The sequence below is a fragment of the Crocodylus porosus genome, unplaced genomic scaffold (genome assembly GCF_001723895.1).
Source record: "Crocodylus porosus isolate Cpor-Errol unplaced genomic scaffold, CroPor_comp1, whole genome shotgun sequence".
Taxonomy (NCBI): domain Eukaryota; kingdom Metazoa; phylum Chordata; order Crocodylia; family Crocodylidae; genus Crocodylus; species Crocodylus porosus.
The window spans coordinates 30,215,332-30,238,430 of NW_017728951.1; the positions used below are offsets into that span (position 1 = coordinate 30,215,332).

The 23,099-nt window shown below is 40.9% G+C and overlaps 1 protein-coding gene across 4 annotated transcripts in view; it reads right to left on the bottom strand.

Moving 5' to 3' along the window:
* The window catches only part of MYOF (myoferlin), a 114,589-nt gene that overhangs the window by 13,830 nt on the left and 77,660 nt on the right, over positions 1–23,099 (bottom strand). For 2 of the 4 annotated variants that reach the window (XM_019555881.1, XM_019555879.1), the window contains 13 exons: positions 20,437–20,618; positions 20,197–20,355; positions 19,978–20,076; positions 19,353–19,514; positions 17,878–18,043; positions 16,536–16,612; positions 11,207–11,263; positions 8,995–9,006; positions 8,284–8,382; positions 7,031–7,156; positions 3,499–3,654; positions 3,253–3,344; positions 340–510 (listed from right to left, as the gene is read on the bottom strand). In XM_019555881.1, coding sequence (XP_019411426.1) covers positions 340–510; positions 3,253–3,344; positions 3,499–3,654; positions 7,031–7,156; positions 8,284–8,382; positions 8,995–9,006; positions 11,207–11,263; positions 16,536–16,612; positions 17,878–18,043; positions 19,353–19,514; positions 19,978–20,076; positions 20,197–20,355; positions 20,437–20,618 — 1,558 coding nt within the window. The remainder of the gene's footprint in view (positions 1–339; positions 511–3,252; positions 3,345–3,498; positions 3,655–7,030; positions 7,157–8,283; positions 8,383–8,994; positions 9,007–11,206; positions 11,264–16,535; positions 16,613–17,877; positions 18,044–19,352; positions 19,515–19,977; positions 20,077–20,196; positions 20,356–20,436; positions 20,619–23,099) is intronic. The other 2 variants (XM_019555883.1, XM_019555882.1) reach the window with 1 other exon arrangement.

Sequence of the window (23,099 nt, forward strand, 5' to 3'; positions counted from 1 at the left end):
CCTGGCAGGGATCCCCCCATGGTACCCTCCCTGCTCCTCCAGCCCCCACTCCCCTGCCCCCTACTTACCAGCTCCGAGTCCAGCTCCAGCTCACTGCTATAGCAAGCAGGGACTGCCCGAATTGTCAAAGCTCTCTAAATCTTTTCTGAATTGATTCGGAGAACTTTGAATAGATTTGGACCTTTCAATTAGTCCCTGATTTGATTCGGATTCAGCGATTCGGGCACCAAATCAGGCCAAATCTCCTCAGAATCAAATCAGCACTCAAAGCTTCGCACAGCCCTATTAGAGACCACATCTTACTGATACAATGTTGGAAAATATAAGAAGGTGACTTACATGCAATACTGCTGTGGTATGCCACAATGGGACCCGTACCGAGAGAGAAACCTATTCTCAAGATCAATGGTGGTTTCACCAACTTTTTCATCACGAGTCAACATATCATAGTCGTAGACTGAAATTTTCAGATCCTTTTCTTGAGGCAAGAAGCAGCTGAGTTCATACATTCTAAAGAACAAGTCCTCAGTTAACATTAATGTTTGTAAAATTTCAATCCTCAGAAACAGTTATTTGTAAGAAATGTATAGATACTCTCCAAACTAATGCTGTTATGGGTTGTACCTGCACACATTTACAGGGATTTTTTAGGACCAATGTGAATTTTTAGGATTAATCTACTGCCTGAATCAGGAACATGTCAGATGTATGATTATTGTATTTGTACAGTAAATTGGACTTGTGTACAATGTTCAACAAATAATTGTGAAAGTGGCCAAAATGCCATTTCAGGACCTGAAGAATGCTTGCATTTGGAAAAAAAATCCAATTAATCTTCCATGTTCATGTTATTGTATTGTCTCTATGTTGACCCTTTGCATGCACACTCACATAGTGTCAGAGGTATGTTGCGTACAACCCTGTAATTCTGAAGACAAATGTGCAGCAACAAAAGGCAGCCATTCAAAAGTGGAATTTAACTCAGATATTTCAGTTGTAAGAGATGGCAGTGCAAAGTGAGATTTATTTTATTTTATTTTTTTGCTAAATAGCATCTTGATGTTCTGATGCAATAGTTCCATTTTTCACATCTGATAACACCGGCTAGGACAGGGACAATAGCTTGCATGGGGCTTGACATCTACCCTTGAAAATTAATGATCATTACTCCCTACTTTTTTCAATGTTATGCTTTTTCTAGACTGCCCAAGCTGTAACTGTGATGATTGTTCTGAGATCCCTCTTTGTAAAATTTGGAGTTCTATGCTATACAAATGTCAACATTTAACAGGCCCTTCCAGGAATAAAATGCACTATTTTCATAACACACACTTTTTGGGAGGCTGGAGAAAGCTGTATAGAATTATAATAAAGATTATAAAGAAAATTCACAAGAGATGAAGATGTCAATTAGCAAGTCACAATCACTTCTTTATACAGTCTCAGAAACTCAAAATATTCATATGTAAGTGCCTAAAATCAGGAGTCAGATCCAGAAAGCATAAAGCCTGAAGATAATAACTTTTTATATAACAGAGGCCACTGGACTTCCTTAAATTAACTATTTGAACTACAGCATCTCTCAGAAAAACAACTGAACTTGATTTAAAATCTCCAGTGATGGAGAGTCCATTACAACCTTTTGTCAGTTGTTGCAATAGTTATTGAACCCCAGTTTTAAAAACTGGCATTTCATTCCTAGTCCAAATTTGTTTAGCATCAGCTTCCACATTTGGATCTTGTATCTTTGTCTACTAAACTGAAGAGGCTATCACCAAAGTTTGGCTCCTCACGTTATGTACAGACAGAGATCCAGTTGCCCATTATTTTTGCCACTAATAAGCCAAACAGAGAGGCTGGAGTCTTTTTTCATAAGGCATGTTTTTCCAGGTCTTTAATTATTCTCATGGCTTGCTAGCTCCTTTGCAGTTTATCAAAATCATTCTTTAACTGTAGACATTAGAATTGGACATCGTATTTTCCAGGGCACTGTTCATCACTGCATATTTTAGGCATGGTTTCTAAGGCTAAGTACAGACAGTCAAAAAGCTGGAGGCTGAATCGATTAAATCTTCACAGGTAAGTCTAAAATGCGTAGATTAAATCAATAAGCAAGTGAACACATTCACTTTTGATTCCAGAAATGCAACCACATGCCTGCAGTGGACCAGAGCAGAGCTTGCCTCCCTGCTGGCTGGAGCAGACACCTTGGGCCCTGTGGGGGGGGGAGGGGGAAGGGTTGTGATGGAGGTGCAAAGCATCCCAGGGTGCTGGGGGACTGGAGTTAATCTGAACCTGGAGGGGATCTGGGACATAAGCTCAATAAACCAGTTTAACCTAAATGAGTTAAGTCTGATACTACACCCATCCACGTTTATCTTAAACCACTTTGGCCATTTTGACAGCAATTTATATACACTGAACTTCTGTTGTGTTACAGATTTGAATTGGTTTCTGATCACTTATACCAGTTTATGTGTAATTTCTGTCCCCAGCCTTAGACTATAAAGTATTTCACTGTACAAGTAAAGTGTCCATTGCTAATTTACATCTATATCTCTTGTGAATTTTCTGTATATTCTTTATTATAACTGTATACAAGGATGGTGGACTCTATGCTTGAGAGTATGTCTTCCAGTCTTTCTTTAACTGTGGACTAGAACTGGACGCAGTGCCAAATATGAAGGTGACATAACCTTTTTATTCCTACGTGATATTTCCCTGTCTCTGTATCTGAAGACAGATAGAAATATACTTGTCTCTATCTCCAAAGACAGCACTAGCTTTCAGGCCACAGGACCATGGTATGAGCTCATGTTCAGTTGATTATCCGGCACGGTTCCCAGAGCCTCTTTCAGAACCACAGCTCCCAGATAGAGAGTCCATCATCCTTGCTTCCTAAAAATAACTTTGTATTTACCTATATTATTACTGTTTGACTACACCCAGCTTACAAAGCGATACAGGTTGCTCTGTACCAGTAATCTGCTTTCTAAATTCACAGAAATGCTGGGCACATTATGATTCCATATGCTTCAAAGATAGAGAGGAAAGAGATCATCACTTTATTACAGCATTTTGCAACTTCATACAACTTAATTGTGAATATGTTACAGATTTTAAAATACACATAAAATTAGATGAGCAGAGTCTGCAGCTGCTGGTATATAGTCAACATGGTGATGATAATAACATAGGGGAAAATTATGAACAAATCTAGAACAGATAGAAAACACTAGAAAAATTATTTACCTGCCAAAAATTGGGTTGAGAGTATTGGGTATATAATGATCTCTGTCTTCAATCACCTTTTTACCTAAGGATATTTTCATATAAGGATCACACTGTTTGGAAACAAGATAGGAAACAATACTGTTAAGTAATTTAACATGAATTTCATTGACTGACTTTGATTGACATATCATTCTTTTTAGTGTGACAGTTTATCATGATGTCACTAGTTTTTTAAGTAAAGATCATAAAAGTAAAAAGTCTCACCAGCCCATTGTTGTCCTGGGGTTGGAGATCCAAGGCTCTAACAATGTAAATTCGCACAATACATTCCTGAGGTCCACTGTCTGGTAACTCACGGAACTGACGAGGAGGAGGTGGTATAGTAGGGTCATCTGGTAACGGGTAGATTTTAAAGGAGCCCTAAAAAGAATATGTGAAAGGACTGAACAAACTGAGACAGAAGACACTCACTGCTAGATTTTTGTTCTCTCTTTTCTACCTAAAGTAGGTCCATATTACAAATGAGCATCAGAATTACAGCTTGGCCTCTTAGAGTGAACTGGAGTATTTACACTGACTTCTCTGGGCTTTGGAACAAACACATTATGTACGTAGGCAAAGGTCCTCAGCTCTTTTAAACTAATGTAGATCCTCCAGTTTCAACAGAGTTGCGCCACCAAGCTAAGATCTGGTTTGCCATATTTATGCTTGTTGGCTCATTCCAAAGGCTTATCTTTACATTGCCAGCTTTAAAATCTATGTACATAAAGTAAAAATGGAGCTCATCGGCCTCCCTGGATTCTACTCCCTAAGTGCACTATACTGAAAGACTTTATAGGAAACATGCTGATTCCACTTAAGTCAGAGCATAACAAAGTTGTGGTTCTGCACAGGGGAGTGACACAGGAAGCTTCCAACTGCAGGGGTAATTTTGCACCTATCTACATACCCTATGAAAGGTGACACCCAGGACTGCTATCCTGGTTGCCCTTCTCAGTTATACCGCTGGTTGAAGTCAATGTGAGTGTTGTTATTAATATCAGCGAGGGCAGGATTTCACCTTACATGCCTTGCCTACACTAAAACAGTGTGTACAGCTCATGTAATTGGCCAAACTCTACTGACTTTAATGGAGCTGAACTGATTTATGCTAGTTGAGGAAATGGCAAAACCTTTTTTGACGGTAATTTAAACCTTCTTTTTCAATAGTACAGCATAGTTTCATAGTTGGTAGGGTTGGACGGGACCTGAGCAGATCATCAAGTCCGACCCCCTGCCATGGCAGGAAAGAGTACTGGGGTCAAATAACCCTGGCCAGGTGTTCATCCAGCCTCTTTTTAAAGACCCCCAGGGTAGGAGCCAGCACCACTTCCCTTGGAAGTTGGTTCCAGCTCCTAGCTGCCCTGACCGTGAAGTAGTGCCTCCTGATATCTAGCCTGAATCTACCCTCTGCCAGCTTGTGACCGTTATTTCTTGTCACTCCTGGTAGTGCTTGGGGGAACAGGGACTCCCCCAATGCCTGCTTGTCCCCCCTGACTAGTTTATAAACAGCCACTAGATCCCCCCTCAGCCTTCTCTTATGGAGGCTGAACAGGTTCAGGTCCTGTAGCCTCTCCTCGTAGGGCCTGCCCTGCTAACCCCTGATCATGCAGGTGGCCCTCCTCTGGACCCTCTCCATGTTGTCCACATCCCTCCTGAAGTGCGGCGCCCAGAACTGGACGCAGTACTCCAACTGCGGCCTGACCAGTGTCACATAGAGGGGGAGGATCACCTCCTTAGACCTGTTTGACATGCATCGCTGGATGCATGACAAGTTATGGTTGGCCTTCCTGACCACGTCCCCACACTGTTGGCCCATGTTCATTTTGGCCTTAATAATGACTCTAAGATCCATCTCTGCCTCTGCACTGATGAGAGGGGAGTTCCCCAGTGTGTAGGTCTGCTGCCGGTTCTTCCTCCCCAGGTGCAGTACCCTGCACTTGTCAGTGTTGAAACCCATCCTGTTCTCATCCGCCCACCCATGTAGCCCATCCAGATCCGATTGTAGCCTATTCCTTCCTTCTAACATGCCCACTTTTTCCCATGTCTCAGTGACACCTGCAAATTTGAACAGGGTGCATTTTACCCCTTTGTCCAAGATGCTGATGAAGATGTTGAACAGTGGTGAGTTGGGATTTCTGTTTTTGGAGGGGGGGGTATTAGTTGAGCTGTTTATTTTTTAAACAGATTATTTGTATAACACACTGATAGGGTGAATTACTACAGCAATAACCATTGAGATGTAATATCATGTTCCTTGTGGTATGGATTTACAGAATCTTGTTTTCCAAATGAATCACCTATATCCCTATACAAGTGAGAGATGTGCTGTGATGCCTATAGGCAGAGGGAGAAAATATTATTGGGGGGGTGGCTAAGTGTGTATGCGCACTGATCCAGGAGGTAAATCTGTGGAGGGGAAGGAGTTGGGGGAGAAAGAAGAGGTGTAAGGAGGGCAGATTGAGGCCCCCATAGTGAGGGAGGGAGTGGGGCAGAGGCAGGGGCTTGGGTGAATGGGGTGCCAGGGCCAGGGTGGGTAGTGGGATGATTGGAGTCCCAAGTAGCTCATTCAGGGGCACACAGGGGCTCCTGCCACTGCACAACCCCAGGGGAGGCCCTGGGGGCACGTGCCCCCAGATTTGAGCGTGGGATGGAGGCGAGGTGTCTGCTACACACTGGACTCTGCACCTTATGCTACTGCCTTGGGAGCCACTGGATGCCATGTGCCTTGTGTCCCTGGGCTGTGCCGTGTCCCCTCCCCGCCCAGTGGCAGCAGGCACATGGTGTCACGCAGCTCCTGCAGCAGCAGCAAAGGCAGCAAGGAGCAGAGCTCAGCCTGCAACAGCAGCCCACCTCCATCCCACACATAAATCCGGGGTGCACATGCCCCACTGTGCCTCCCCCAGGGTAGACGCAGCAGCAGGAGCCCCCCAGTGCCCTTGGATGATCCATTTGGGCTCCAACTATCCCGTGACCTGCCCCAGTGCCCTGTTCATCCCACTCCCTCCATCATTCTGGGGGCCTTGATCTGGCCCTCCGCCCCTTCCCCTTCACAGACTGAGACTTGCCTGCTGTGCCAGGCATACTCCACATGCCAGGCTGTAAGTGTCTGAGCCTGTGCTTGCCCCTTCCCCCAGCTCCAGTTACCTGAAGCCTGCACTCAGGCTGCTCTATGGCCCTACCCACTGCCCCACGTTTGGGTTGGGGGAGCTAAGTGCCACTAGCCCTGGTTTTTCACTGCCTATTGTGGTGAAAATAAAGGGCCAGATCCTGAGATGTTATTGCATCATCAGCTGCCTCCTTATTTGTTATAAAGCACTTAAGTCAACAGAACTTCAATCTATACTGAAAGTTCATCACTTGCTTAAGTGTTTTGCTGAGTAGGGATAATCAAAAGCATGGGCTTGCTGAATTAGGGATCTCACGGGAATCATGGTTGTCCTGAATTTCTAAGGATCAAGGGGAACATCTCTTGCACTTCACTTCTTTTCAGCAGTTTCCATGAGTGATTGGTGCCTCCTGAATCTGGGGGGGAAGGTGGGGGGGGGCTGAAGCCGCTGATAGTGGTTGCCCTGTCGGGGGAGGGGGGGCGCTAGCCCTACTGACAGCATCAGTATTGGCCATCGGGGGCACACTGGCCCCTTCAGGGGGGATGTGCACCCCCTACCAGTCGCCTATGGCAGTTTCTACTTATTTCATCACTTGTGTCAAAGTTTAATTATTTTTAATTTCTACTGTAAAAAAACCTACTTCTTACCTTAAATTCCCCTACCACTGAAGGATCATCATTGTCCTCAGATTTACCTCTGTACAGCTTGAATATATCACAAAAGTCTATCAAGCCATTAAATTCAGGTACATTCTCTAACTCACAATGGTACACCTTAAAAAAAGAAGTGACATTTGAAAATTCAGTACAAGCACTGCATGCATTGGTGGTGTAGAAAAGTTGTATGGCAATTATTGTATCTTACAGCACAGAACCAGAGAATGTTATTTTTATTTCTCCCTCTTAAATGAGAGGGTGAACAGAATCTGTGTAGAAAATTAACTTCTTTTTTTTTTTCTGTCAGCCTCCATTTGTGTCCTACTCAAAATCTACCTCAACTGCACTTCCTAATTTCAACCTGCACTGGTGCCTGATATTGGACTAGATGACAGGTCTTTTCTAATCCCATGATTTAACTTCACTTAAATGACAAGGAAGAATGGTTTGGCTCCAACATACATACATCAATGAACAAAGAAAAATATTCATTAAACATTACTGTCAGGGGCAAATTAAACAGGCAGCATGGCATGCCTCTTCTTCTCAGTGTGCTTTTGGCCTTTTCAGTTTGTCTGTCTTCTTCACTTTAGTGCCTGCTCTGGTACCCATAGAAATCGATGACAAAACTCTCACGCAGGATTGAGCTCTGAATAGAATGACACTCAGTCCCAACTAGCTCAGGGGCCACACAAATCTGCCACAAAAACATATATACAGCCCTTGGTGAACTGAGACAAAAAGATACCCTAATTCAAAAAAACCAACACCCCTAAAAGAAAACCCCAAATCTAAAAACCTATATTACAATATTACAGTTGCATAGTTCAGCATGAGAAAATACTTCAAGAGTACTAAAGTAGCAAGTCTCTTTAGTGGAATCTCTGCAATTTGCATGTGAATCAGGCAACAAATGACAACGTTTTAGGCATTTTCATGATTCCCCATTATAGCCTATGGGCAAAACATCGAAATGAGTTGAAACGGCGAAAAAGTTTCAATGAAACGCAAGGAGACAGTGCTTCGAAACAAAATGAAATGAGAAAATGAAACACTGTTCCTTCAAAACTGTGAAACGGACGTAGAGACAAAACAATGGTGTTTTGCCCAGCCCTAATAACAACCTCATAAAAATAATCTGATTTTGAAAAGCAGCAACGTCATTTTTAAAAAACCATGCATAACAGCCAATGTTTGGGCCTACCAACTTGGAGAGAATCTCTCTAATCTATCCTGAACAGTACCTTTAATGTGTCATATCCTTTTTGAATATACTGTCCACATTTTTCACGCTCTCCAATTGAAGCATAAAATTTGCTCCACCAGTCAACAATTTCTTCCTCCTAAAAATATAGAAAAACCCTGTTACTGGCAGACAAGAATGAGCTCAAGAAAGATGCAGTCTTTACCTCTTTTACATTTCATAGTAAAACAGATGCCACCCAACTTTAAACACTCACTATCATTGAAATGTTTGACCCAAAGATAGAGTACTGACATTCAAAGGGTAAATATATTGCTTCATTCAAAGCAATTAAGATACCAGCAGAAATCTATGACCTTCCTACTCCAGTATGCTTCCCAGAGCACAAATTACCATATTTAATTGCATATGAGAAATTTGACAGTTAGAAAATAAATTTAGACAGTAAATTGGCATTTAGTAATTTTTTGGTATTTGGAAAGGAGATTAATGTAGAAAGGAGATCAATACTGGCTTCCTGTAAATACAGTTTAGAATATATTGAGGTTAACATTCAACTTTGCACAACTTTTCTTAATGTTCCATACTGCTCAGCAGTTAATGGTGGCATTTTATTTAGAACTTTTTGAAAAACTACACATGCTTCCTCCACCCCTCCACACTGTCAGTGTTATCTTACTGATTGCTCTCTGGAGCTCTCACTCTCAAGGAAGTGCTATGTTATTATAAAACAAAGTACTATATATATTACCTTTTCCATAAGCTGCTCATGAGAATCCATTCATAAAAAAGAACAAATCAAAAACAAATTATAAATAAGAACAATGTTGTACATTGGAGAAAAAAGCTTAAAGGAGGAAAGTTCAGTTTTCATACCAAATTTTGTATTTTGAAAAAAGTTTAATTATTTAACAATGATTCAGATATCCTGTTTTGCTAAAACAGTATAGTTATTGCACTAAATATCATTCAATATTTATTTATTACAATGATTATTACATATCCAATAAAAATGTGGAAGCCATCAAAATCACCATATTTTATAATATTGGGTTTTTTTTATTGAAACAATAAAAAGATAGAGAAACTGTCCATGTAATATAGCCTTACAGAGCCCAGCCCAGAAATCCCTTTAAATTACAGTTCTCACAGGCATGTTTTGGATTTGCACAGAAGGACTCAAGGTTTGTTCAGTTAAAAAAAGTATTGGGGGGAGAAGGAGGGGAAGAATCATCAGCCAATTCTCCAAGATTTAGTTCTGAAGGAATTTTACACCCTTTAGTTTCTCCTTATGCTGATTCTCAGTTCTTGCATATTCATAAGGTAGATACTGAAGCACCAGTGCTTTTTCCTTCACCTTTTTTCTGCCAATTTGTACATGTAAAAAAGTGCAGAATTTTGGGAGTCTGAAAAATGCGAAGAATCGTACACATTTTTAAAAAATTGCAGGATTGGAAAAATGTTCAGTCTATTAGAAAGAATTTTTGAAATGATTAAACATTTTTCATAAACAACAAACATTATGCCTGACTATTTTGGAATCAATGATTGTGATAATGATTTTTTTTACATGTATATCACCCACTGTGTTTTAATTTAGAATATAATAATTAAATTCCTGTACAAACAAACAAAAATTTGGAAAATAGCTTCTAAGTACACACCAAATGTCCCAGTAGGTGATGGACATCACTATGGTATATCACACTCAAACTACTTCATCTTTATGTTGAAGATAATTATTCTGCCTGGATGTTCAGGTACACTGTACTTGAATTGTCATGGCTAACTTTCAATTGAGATCAGAAACATTTCATGGGGATAAATTATTTCACACTGACATGAGGGCCTCATTTTTTAAAAGCAGTGAAAACTGTTTGTCCTCAGAAATCTTCTCATTACCAATTTGATCATGTATGAGCCACAATATATTTCAAGCATTTTGCATGGTTTTAAATTAACTTTTCTTGAAACGTTAATTGACTGTGTTCAAGATACTTGCATAATAATTTTCCAAGGAAACACTTTTATTTGCATTGCTGGACAACAAGATTCATTATAATAATTTTGAATTAGGATGATTTACTGTAGATTGTAATATTTAGTTCTCTAAATCTTTTATTAGAATATAAAGTTCAAGATGCTAAAGGATTTTAAGCGATATTTCTCTTTTTCTGCTTTATCTTCAAATGTGTTTTTTTTAATTGGCTTAAGTTTGGAAAAGGAAACTTTGGGGAAAAAATAAAGTCTTTTGATAGTTTTAAACCAATACTTATAGAAACAGGAAATAGTATACCTCTATTTATAGAAAATATTTTTGTTAGAACATATTTATAGAAAATATTGTTGTTACAAGCAAGATCCATCCATACAAAGCCAGTGATACAGAAGAAAATAATTCCATGGTGAATTGAGATTTTTGGAGAGAAACATTCATGCAGCAAAGACGGGTAACGGTTTGCCCTTTTTAGCTGTATATTATCATCAAAGCTCCTCCTTATTAAATACAAAATGGTTATTTTTTATTTGCTACAAATTATGGAGAGCTTTTATTACCAGACACAGTTGATTCTTGGAAGGGTTACATAATTCTCTTTTTTATTTATGACTGTTTAAACGTGTGCTTTTCCATTGGAAAGTGTACTGTTGGATAAAATAATTCAAAGTTGAAATTCATGTTCATTTTAGGATTTTTAATATGATGTAACCCAGATAGAGAATTAATAATTAAGAAATATTTGCCTAACAGATTATAATTTATAGGAAGAAATTATAAGATTTTTTTTTAAAAAGGAAGAACCCTGGTAATTGTTAAAAATAGTTACTGTACTTGACATAAAAGCATCTTTCACTCCAAAATCTCTTTAGGGAAGAAGTACTGAAAGAGAAGTGAAAGCCTCTTGACCAAAGAGTCTAAATCCCCACTTTGGTTATCTCCATGCATTAGCTTTGTACATACATACATGCACTGTTGATGGAGAAGCCAATTTGCTGAGTGCTGTTGACATACTGCTTAAACACTGGAAATTGGAATGTAATTGATGAAATTTCTGTACTGTGTCCTTAGCACGTTATCTGCACATTACTTATGCTTTCCAAAAATGTGCTTAATTCATTTTAAATCTTCTAAACATTCCTTAAGCATGCTATTACTGTATGTATTATTATATTACATTAGCTAAGTTAATGTCTGACTCCATAAGGTGTCTACTGCACTGTACAGTAAGATTTTCCATGTTACAGTTGGTATCCTGGTCCCACTGTAGTTAAAGATTTGACAGTACCTTGAAGGGGGCTAGGTTTTAATCCTATGTTCTATATATTTTGTTTATAATAATTATTAACTGAAGCAAGAAATTCCCAATACAGATTTTGAACTTGAAAAGCATGCACATAACTAAAACAGAAAGTCTATTCAAATAAATTAGTAGAAGAGTGGGTTTTTTCCCACTGCATTATATTATAGATCAAGAGTAGTCCATATATCTGAGAAAAAAGAATAAGGAAAGGTATGATGAAGGGTATAAACAAAAGTCCATTCTTTCTGGCATTAACTGCTCTTCTACACATTTCATCTATGCTGCAAATAACATGTTAATTGTGGCATAAATGGCAAAAGCAATACATTGCATACCCAATTTAAGGTGGCATAAAATGGAAGACTGTCCAAAAATATGTTCCACATAAAGTGTTGAACATTTTTATGGCTGGTTTGTATAATGCCTCAAACTGAACATCTGGCATGTGTAGGGCTGCCCTAGGTTAGGGCTGACAGTCAGCTGATTGTTGGCAATGGCCCCCAGAGCAGTCTTAGTTCTCCAACTGAGCAGACTCCTGGTAGAAACAACCCCGTTCAAGAGGTTAACTCCTGGGCTCAAACTCCCCTATGTGGGGGTTGAGGATCCCAGACTGGGGAGCTGAAGGTCTGCCAGGGATTTTTAACCTGGTGCCCTACAGCTCCCTTGACTGCCGGGTGTGTGGCATCAGAGGCTGCCAAGTGGGGAGACACCCCAGGGTCTGGAACATGTCTGGGGCTATCTTGGGCCAGGGTGACGATGAGATCATTGTCAGCCTTAGTCCCAGGACAGCTCAGATTCTCACCAGGCTGCGGGCATCTGGGTTTCAATTTGCCAGTACAGGGGAGTGATCATGATGCCGGCCCCTCCCTGCACTGGCAAGTAGAAAAGGTGCAACTGGGATCTGATCTCTTATCCCAAAAATCACATGTCCTACCATGCACCTGTGACCTAGCAGGAGGCACAATTGTTGGGACTAGGGATCAGATCCCCTGGGATCTTTAAATGAACATGTGCCAGAGGACTAAGAGTCAGAAATAGTAGAAGAGATCTTCCTGACAAGAGAACAAAATAAAAGGAAGAAAAGACATGTTGGTGCAGCAGAAAGGTTTCAGTGATATGAGTTTGGAATGACCACAGTGCTTGGGAACGGCAGCATCATGTCTACCCCATCTTTGGGATATGCTTGTCATCCCAAATGGATGTCAGTAAATCTTTTATACCATGATTTTGATTCTGTGCTCCATCCAAAGGGGAAGTAGCAATCCACTTGTGCTTCTCTGATTCAAGGGTCCCAAGTCCCAGTGCATGTTAAAACTGTACCATAGCAGCAGTGATTGACACCAGGAGAGAACTCAGGAGAGTTTACTGGCTCTCTTGCTTATTCAAGGCCAGTTTGTACTTTTCCTGAGCAGATCAGAGAATTCCTCCCTCTGCATTCACTTTATACCACTTATTTTTCGTTTTCAAACATTTAGAAAGCTTTGAGGTACTTTATTCACTGCTACTTCATTACTTGCCCCTCCTTGCATTTCTACAAATCTCTCTCACATCTCCAAGCTCTCACTGACAACTTTACATTTAACATTGCTGTAACTTAGTTGCTTATTTTTTCACCTAAATACTCTTGTCTACCTGCTTTTTTTCTTACTGCTGATAACACCATAATGTTCTCCATTGCTCAGGATAATAACCTGGAGTTACATTCTGTTCCTCCCTCTCTCTCTCACCTCACATCCACAATGTAATCTTTAAGCAATATATGACATTATCAGGTGAAATATATACAAATGAAAACAACATAAAAGACTCAATATTTTGTATTTTGATTTGCCTGGTTAGGTACAAAGTCAGTGTAAGTGCTTTCCAAAAGTTAGCTTCTCAGTATTTCTAGACAAATGGGGAAACTGTAAGATGGTATATCATTAGCTGTTACAAAACAGTGCACCATCTGTAGTTTATTTGGGCACACTACTGAGATGCTTATGATAAGCCCAAACATCTGCTTGCTTTCATTGACTCTGTTTAGGTAACACAGTCACAGAGCAGCTATTATGACAAGACAAAAAGGGACTGATTAAAAAATATCCTTGGTGAAGTAAGATAAATGGCTTAAAAAAATTTCACATTATAACTTCAAACCCCAATGACAAATGAAAAAGATAAATCAGCATAGTAATAGTTGTTCATTCAGTGTTTATGCATTTTTGCTGGGTATATTTCAAGAAGTTTCAGCAAGTGCTTCATCCAATGAAAAGCAGAATTCAGTATGAGCTGTGACAGCTTTTGATTTGGTTATGACAGCTGCAATTATTTCTCCTGAATGGTCTAGAAAAAATGAGGTTATGACTGGAATAACAGAGACCTGATGGGATAGCTCAAAGGACCGGAGTACTGTCATGGATGTGTGTAAACTGTTCAGGAAGGACAGTGCTCTCACTTGCCCCCCCCCTGGGAACACTGTCTGACAGGGATTGTACCAACGCTCTCAGGGGGTGCATGTGCACCCCCTACACAGTGCCACTGGACCACTTGACCAGGAGAATGAGGTGGATGAAGCTTTCCTCAAAAAGCTAGTGAAAGTTTCCATATCACAGGCCCCAGTTCTCAGGGGGAACTTCAATCACTCTGACATCTACTGGGAGGGCAATACAGCAGTGCATAGGCAATCTAGGAAGTTTTTGGAGAGTGTTGGGGACAGCTTTCTGGTGCAAGTGCTAGAGCGGCCAACTAGAGATCATGCTTTTCTTGATCTGCTGCTCAGAAACAGGGAAGGATTGGTGGGGAATGTAGAAGTGGATGGCAACTTGGGCAGCAGTGACCATGAGATGCCTGAGTTCAGGATCCTAAGAAAAGGAAGAATGGAGAGCAGTAGAGTAAGGCCACTGGACTTCAGAAAAGCAGATTTCAACTCACTCAGGGAACTGATGGGCAGGATCCCTGGAGAGGTCAGTCTTAAGGGGAAAGGAATCCAGGAGAGCTGGCTGTGTTTTAAAGAAACCTTATTGAGGGTACAGAAACAAATCATCCTGATATGCAGCACATATGGCACAAAGTCAGCTTGGCTCTTCAATGAACTAAATCAGAAAAAGGAAGCTTACAAGAAATGGAAACTTGGACAAACAACTAGGGAGGAGTATAAGAGTATTGCTCGGGCATGCAGGGTTGAACTCAAGAAGGCCAAAGCATAATTGGAGTTGCAGGTAGCAAGGGATGTGAAGGATAACAAGAAAGATTTCTACAAGTATATCAGCAACAAGAGGAAAATCAGGGAAAGTGTGGGTCCCTTAATGAATGTGGGAAGCAATCTAGTGACGGATGATGAGGAAAAGGCTGGCAGAGGGTAGATATCAGGAGGTGCTACTTCACGGTCAGGGTGGCTAGGATCTGGAACCAACTTCCAAGAGAAGCGGTGCTGGCTCCTACCCTGGGGGTCTTTAAAAGGAGGCTGGATGAACACCTTGTCAGGGTCGTTTGACAGGGGGTCGGACTTGATGATCTGCTCAGGTCCTTTCTGACCCTACCAGCTATGAAACTACAATTCTGAGCAACCTAGACAAATTGGAGGAATGGACCAAAAGAAGTCTCATGAAGTTCAATAAGGACAAGTGCAAAAGTCCTGCACTGAGGTTGGAACAATCCCATGCACTGGTACAAACTGGGGACTGGCTAAGCAACACCTCTACAGAAAGGGACCTGGAGGTTACAGTAGACAATAAGCTGAATATGTGCCAAGAGTGTGCCCTTTTTGTGAGGAAGGCTAACTGCATACTGGGCTGCATTAGGAGAAGCACTGCCTACAGATCAAGGGAAGTGATTATTCCCTTTTATTTGGCACTGGTGAAGCCATATCTGGAGTACTGTGTCCAGTTTTGGAGCCTCCACTATAGAAAGGATGTGGACAAATTGGAGAGATTCCAGCAGAGGGCAACACATATAGTTCGGGGACTGGAGCACATGACTAATGAGGAGAGGCTGAGGGAACTGGGCTTATTTAGTCTGCAGAAGAGAAGACTGAGCGGGGATTTAACAACAGTGTCCAACTACCTGAAGTGGGGTTCCAAAGAGGATGGGGCTGGACTTTTCTCAGTGGTGGCAGATAAGAGTACCAGGAGCAATAGTCTTATGTTGTAGCATGGGAAGTTTAGATTAGATATTAGGAAAATCTCTCTCATAAGGAAGGTAATAAAGTACTGGAACAGGCTACCAGAGAGATTATGGAATCTCCCCCAATTTTTAAGACACAAGTAGACAAAGCTTTGGCTGAGGTGACATAGTTGGGGATTGACCTGCTTTGAACAGGGGTTGAACTAAGTGACTCCTGAGGTCCCTTCCAACCTTGATTTTCCATGATTCTATGAAAAGCTTCTAGGCAAGTGTGGTCACAGAAACATTGAATTTAAGCAAATATTAAGTAATATTGGTGGAGGCTGGGTTTATAACTTGAAAATAAAGTTAAATTTCCTTTGTAGATATTTGTAAGTGTTATTCTAGTCAGGAAGTTGAAGTATTCTATATGACATGTGTGTCCAACCAACAGTAACCGACACTTGTAAGGATTTAAAACCTGAGTCTGACAAACTTCTCATGAACATTGTAGAGCCTGGAAATTATTCACTAAAAGTTTTCAGTATATAGTTCTGAATATCATATACATCTGAAAAATGATAGGCTGCCTAAAAACATTCATGGAGAGTTATAAATTCACTGAATGTACATTGTTTACATTGTTTACACTGAATTTTTTCCTCAGCACCACTACACATAAAAAACTTAATTTTAAGGTTTAGTATCTGAAAAAAGATTAAGGATAATTAAGATTTCTGTTGCTGTCCTGTCACAAAATAACATTAGTTTAAAATGACTTTCCAAGAGGCTGCAGAGCTTCTTTCACATGCTTCTCTTATAATTTTGCTGCCAAAGTTGTATACTAAATTGGACCTACTAAATCATGGATCCAAAGTCAACCAGTCAAGCATCAGATTGCAAGGATTACCTGAGCTGCTAGCAGTGGTTGTGTGTCTTCTACTTCAATGACAAAATCTCGGCGAGGTGCAGCAGCCAGGAGACTAACTGTAAATTAGACATTTTATTAAACTTAAGTACTGCCTGTGAACTCTTCTGGCTATTGAAATTGAAATGTTATAAGAGATACAAAAAATGTCTTTGCCGTAATTTGATGCTTTCAATATTTGCCATGTTTTGAAAATTGGTACCAAGGATAGACTATTTTTTAAAAATAGCTATAATTAGCTGAGTTATATGCACAATTTTCTCTCATGCAGACATGCACATCAAATGCTACGGAATTTCAAAGAAAAAGTAATCAATCCAAAAACAAAACACATTTTTCAAAACCAGAAGTGACATATAAGCACCTAACTTCCTTTTAAAGTCAATGGGAGTTAAAGGCCTGCCTATTTATGCTTTTGAAAAAGCTCCTTTATAATGCACTACCATGGGGACATGGTGTCCAACATGCACAACACAATAGTACAGTTCAGTCAGCCATTCTGTTACAGGAACTGTAATGGAGCACATTAGAAGTGTGACCCTCAAGCTGATCTGGAAGGATACTCACATGGTTAAAACATAGGATTAGGTCCAGGTTTCCCTGCCAGTTCCTTCTTTAAAAACTACTGTGCTATTCCCATCCATTCTCTGACATACGGATGCACATAAAACAGAATAAATAGCTAGTTTTATAAGTAAACAACGGTCTTCAAATTAAATTTACCCAGAAAATGCAAAGTAATTGCTGCATCATCTCTGTAATAACTAAGTCTTTGCTTTCATTCTTTCAGTTTTCTCCTTGACTACTGATTCTCTACAGTAGTACTTCCAACACAAGTCACATAATGACAGTTATAGATTCATAGATTGTTAGGGATTGGAAGGGACCTCACAAGATTATCAGGTCCAGCTCCCCTGCACTAGGCAGAAAAGACAACTGGGATCTGATGAGTATATGTATATCTATAGATATATATAGATTATATATCTATATAGAGAGAGATATATTATATAGAGAGATATATTATATATGGATACACACACACACACACACATATATATATACACACACACATACAGCATATATATACGATAGAAAAAGTGTCAGAAGTATCAACTATTCCAGTTCTTCCAATACTGTCTACACTGTCACTCTTCTCTGAAACTGTGTAGTTTAATGCAACGTAGATTAATATTGTGGATATGCTTTTCCATGCAGATCACACCTCTGACTTAATATACAACATTAGATGGTTACAAATCAACACAATATGTACGGTAAAGATCTTTCATAAGAAAAGACAATTATTTTTATTTTTATCTACCTTTTTGTTGTGGTGCAATATCTGCTATAGTAGCATAAGGGTCACAGCGAAAGTTTTCCAGTTGATCAATAGTACACTGCCCAACAACAGGTTTTCGTCCAAATGCCCTGTGATCAATCACTTTAATAACTAGTGATGGAGTGTACAGCTCCTCCTTGGGCAAAAGCTAGGAATGGAAAGGTAAATTGTTTGTTTAGAAACTACATGCATAAGAAGAATAAAGGGTATTTGCTATCAGAAAGACTACAGGGCTGGGCCACAACTTCGATAATATAATGCCAAACTCTAATGATCTATGAATACGTAATGTATGAAATATATCATTCCAATAAATGATCACAGGAATAATCTTGTAAAATACATTTATGGGCTCAAAATCAAATTCCTGAGTTTTTCATTATATTAATGGGTGCTATATGAATGCTTACATAGGTCTACAGATAAAGAAATAGTTTCTCAAAAAAGTCATATTGCATAGTTACATATGGGAATACAGTATCTCCTCAGTATTTGCGAGGACTTGTTTACTGGGGTACGCAAAGTGGGCCCTATTCAATTCAGATTTGGATTCAGCCCAAATCAGAGACAGTGATTCAATTAGTTGATTCAAATCACTGTCCCTGATTTGATGCAGCCGAATCTCAAGATTCAATGCTGATTTGGAGAATTAGCGATTTGGACAAAGACAACAGCTTTAAATGTTTTTTCTACATACTTCAAGGTACCAGTGCGGCTCATGAACGCTGCAATGCTGGGGTGGATGGAGCATCCACGTGTGTGGGGGAGCCCTCCACGTGCTTGGTGGTGAACCCAGAACCCAGAACTTCTGACCCAATACTTCTGGTCCACTTCCAGGTCTGCCAGGGAGTGCCCAGGGCCCCCCTCCTGCACCCCTCCCAGCCTGGCGATTGGCTGCGCAGGGACCCCAGATGCCTCCCCAGACCCAGGGGGCACCAGACACTGAGCCAGGAGGATGGGGGGGGAGCCTTTCATGCTCCCCTGTGGACCCAGAAGTAGACTGCAAGTGCTTCTGGTCCACTTTCAGGCCTGCTGCCAAGCACACTGGGGAGCCCCTTGTGCTCCTGTGCGACACTCCATCCACCCCAACAGCACAGCATTCATGAGCCACCTGGTACCTAGAGGTATGTAGAAAAGACATTTAAAGCTGTATCTATGTCCGAATCTCCAAATCGATTCAGAGAGTTCCAATTTGATTTGGAGGGATTAAAGGGTCCTCTGATTTGATTTGGATTCAGAGATTCAGCCACTGAATGGGTTGAATTGAATCAGGAACTGAAGTTTTGCACAGCCCTAATGTTTACAGTATCATTATAAGAACTTTCAGACTTACCTCATCAGAGCACCATATACAATTTATTATATTGATTTTTCTCATAATCTAAAAAATAAAAACTCTAAAGCCTAGGACATTAACAGCTACTAAAGATCTCTGCTGTGTAATATTAGCACCATACCACTTTCATAAAGAGAACAGAGCCTGGAAAATTCGGTGTCTTTTTGAGGTTTTTGATCACTACAGACTCCACCATTTCACCCCCGCACTCCACAACAAGGCTTGGAGAAGTAACAGGAGCCACTTGGTAGTTTTTCATGTTTCGTAATCCCCAGGCAAGAATCTGTACATAAAAACCAATACAGGCAGCATTAGGAGAAAACACTGCACTAAATGTGATACTCAAAAAGTAAAAGGAAGGGAGAAATCTTTCCCAGGCTAACTATTTTAAGTCTTTTTTTACCAAAAAATGTCAGTGGCATAATGAGGGAGGGTGGGGGGCAACAGGGGAAACTGTCCTGGGTGCTAACTTGGGGGAAGGGGAGCAAAAAAGTGGCTGATGCCAGCAGCCATGTGTTCATATTTACAACTGGGGCAGTAACTAGAAGTCACTGCTTCCAATCTGCACCAAGCACCCGGCCATATCCCTACCCTGCTGAAAAATGTTAATGAACTAATATGTGAACTATTTCTCAGTATATTTCATTATTTAATTTTAATCACAAAAAATATATGAAGACATTTACTTCCTATCATGTTAGATTCCTATATTCATTTCAAATTCATTTAAGGAAGATGAACAGTACCTCAATAGCAGTAAGCTGAACCACAGGCCTGACTCCTTGAGGGACCATGTAGAGCTTTGGTGCTCTTTGTGATGGAAGAATTGGAAGATTGGAGCCATCCTATTAAGAAAAGAAAATACACATACATTTCTTTTCTTTTTTGTAAATATGATGCACCATATACACTGAATTTACAAGACTCTTAAGTTTATTTTGGATGTATATTTTTTTTAAATTTACCTTAGCCCTCAGAATAAGTTCAGCAGCAAAAAGGATGTCCCCAGAAGCCTTGCCATTATTTATCACAGGATACCAGAGAAGCTTAGGGGTGATATCCACTTCCGGGTTTAATTTTACCACTGGGGAGCAAATACTTCTTCCTAGAAATTCATCTTTACCCTGGATGAATTAATCAATATCATTAATCTGCTATCATCAAATAAACAAACACAGGGGATTAAGAAAGAAACTGTTTCTTACCACTTGGTCACTGTCAAAGAGTTCAATAACCACATCAGGTGGGTTTTGTGCTACTGTCTGTGGATTTCCATATATTTCAATTTCATTAAATATAAGAGTTTGATCCCATGTAGGATTTAGAGTTGAATGGATAATCTCTGTTGTCTTGCTTCGATGGAGGAAACTAACATGAGTATATGGATCTGAAAGACCACACAAAGATTTAGAACATATACTTTATAAATGGAAAACAAGGCCAGATCCTTAGCCAGTGTAAATTGTCCAAATGCAGCTCTTGCGCACATTATTTTCCTTCTCATTCCTTTCCAGTTGAATTCTTTATACCACTTTATGTAACAAACATGAGAGTAATAAGAGGCAGTGAACGACCCAGTTACAAAGTATACCATCCCGCTTTATTGATCAGAAAAAGTTTGTCCTGCTAGTATTGGAAGTATTATGTATGACTAAAATATACTGTATTTACTTGAATCTAAGACAAGGTCACCCCTTCCCCTCCTCCCCCCTAATCAGCATGGTCCTGCAATCTCTGGCCCCTCATCTTAGATTTGTGTAGAAAAGCAGCTGTTGCAGCCCTGAGCCTGGGTTGAAGCCAGAGTCAGACCCGCAGCAGCCTCCTGCCTACCCTGCATGCTTGCCTTCTGCAGTTTCTGTTCCCCACCCTACCCCTTCCTTCCACTTACTGTCAGGAGCAGCTTTGCTCCAGTTCAGGCTGGATTCCCTCCAGGGCACAGAGTACAGAGAAACTCCATCCCTTGCCTGGTCAGTCAGCAGCACCACAGATGCTGCTATATGGCCTGGCAGGGACTGTTTTTCCATGTGCTGTGCTGCAGAAGGAAGAGAGCCCAACAGCATCTGACAGTAAGGGGAGGGGGAGGGAAAGAAGCAGAGATTGCAGAGAGGAGGGGATGGGGCAGAGACTATAAGGAGTGAGGGGAAGGGGTAGATGCTGGGTGTGGAGGGTTCCAGGGGCAAGGTGGCAAGAAGACTGCAGGGGAAGGAAGGGGGGGCGGGCAGAGAACAAGGGGCACCTGACATGCCCTCCCCCACCCCCAGCCACAGCTTTCTCTGCTGTAGCAATTGGAGAGGGATGAATTTAAGACAACCCTACAATAATTAGATTTTACACCTCAAAAATTATAACAAAAAATTCCATATATAGAATCTAATTATTGGGGGTATTCTTAAATTGACTTATTTTCAAATAACTATGGTAATTTATAGATGCCACAATGTAAGCATGTAAAAGACCTAGGTTGATAACTTTCCCACCCACTATACTGACTATGAAAGCCAGGTCATCTGGAATTGAAGGGTTATTTATTAGTATCTACATCTGAAATTTGAAAATAAATCTGAACCCTCTGTTATTCCTTTTTTAAGACTTGAAAAATTAACTTCACTCTCACATGCCTCCCCATTACCTATTCTAACTGGGATTATAAGTACAGTCCCTAAATACCATCACCAAAAATGTTTTTGGAAAAATTATGGCTGAACTATGAACAAGGAATAATTAGAAGTGTCTTGTGATACTGACATCCTATCTAGTACACCAAAAGACACTTGCCTGAGCTGACTTCGAGAGGAAAAGAACCAGAAATTATTCTTGTCATAGTCTATACTTGCCCATCCTGCTTGTCAAAACTCAGCTCTGTATCCTCCTGGATGGAACATATCCCAGCTTTTCTTGAAAAATGTCTCCTCGGTCTAGATATGCTGCATCATGCTGCAGAACATTAATGCCTCCAGCCCCCCCTTCCTTCATATACAAGTCACTCAAGTCATCAAGTCAATGTAGGGTCTGCATAAGTGGTCCAAAGATAGATTTTCGGTCAGATTTGAATTGGTAATTATTTTGTTACTAAACGTCAAGATTTGAAACAACTTGGAAAGTGAAAGAACCCATTCCTTTTAAGTTATATGGACCATCCAACTGCCCTTCATAGTATTCACAGTCTTAACCAAATAAATGTTTAGCATAGAACTGATGTGACCTTTTCCACATACCGAACAGAGTTAGGTTACTTAAGAGTTTACTTTTTGCAAGTCTTAAATAATGTAATAATAGTATAATGCAGGGGTCAGCAACCCCTGGTATGTGTACCAAGCATGGCACGCAAGGCTTTTTTGCTCAGTATGCATCCACCAGCCCGGGCTGTAGGCAGCTGCAAGGCTGCAACCAGCCTGGGCTCTGTGGCTGGTAGCAGCTACCTAAAGCCTGGGCCAGCTGTAGCCAGGAGGCTGCAAACAGCTGCTTCAGGCTCCGGAGCCCCGACATCAGCTCCATACTGCTGGCAGGTGTACGCATGCCTCAGAGCAGAGGGTGGGAATAGGGCCTGAGGCAGGGCAACCCTCCCCCACTGTCCACTCTGAGGTGCGCATGCAGTCGCTGCCAGCATGGAGCTGATGCCAGGACTCTGGAGCCCAGTGCAGCTGTTTGCAGCCTGCCTGCTGCAGCTGCCCAGAGCCCAGGCTGGCTACAAACAGCTGGGCTGGGCTCTGGAGCCCTGTCATTGGATCTGTGCTGGCAGCGACTGCACGTGTGCCTCAGAGCAGACAGAAGGGGAGAGGCTAGGGTTGTGCTGCCTCAGGCCCCTCCCCCACTGTTTACGCTGAGGCATGTGTGCAGCCACTGATATGGAGCTGATGCTGGGGCTCCA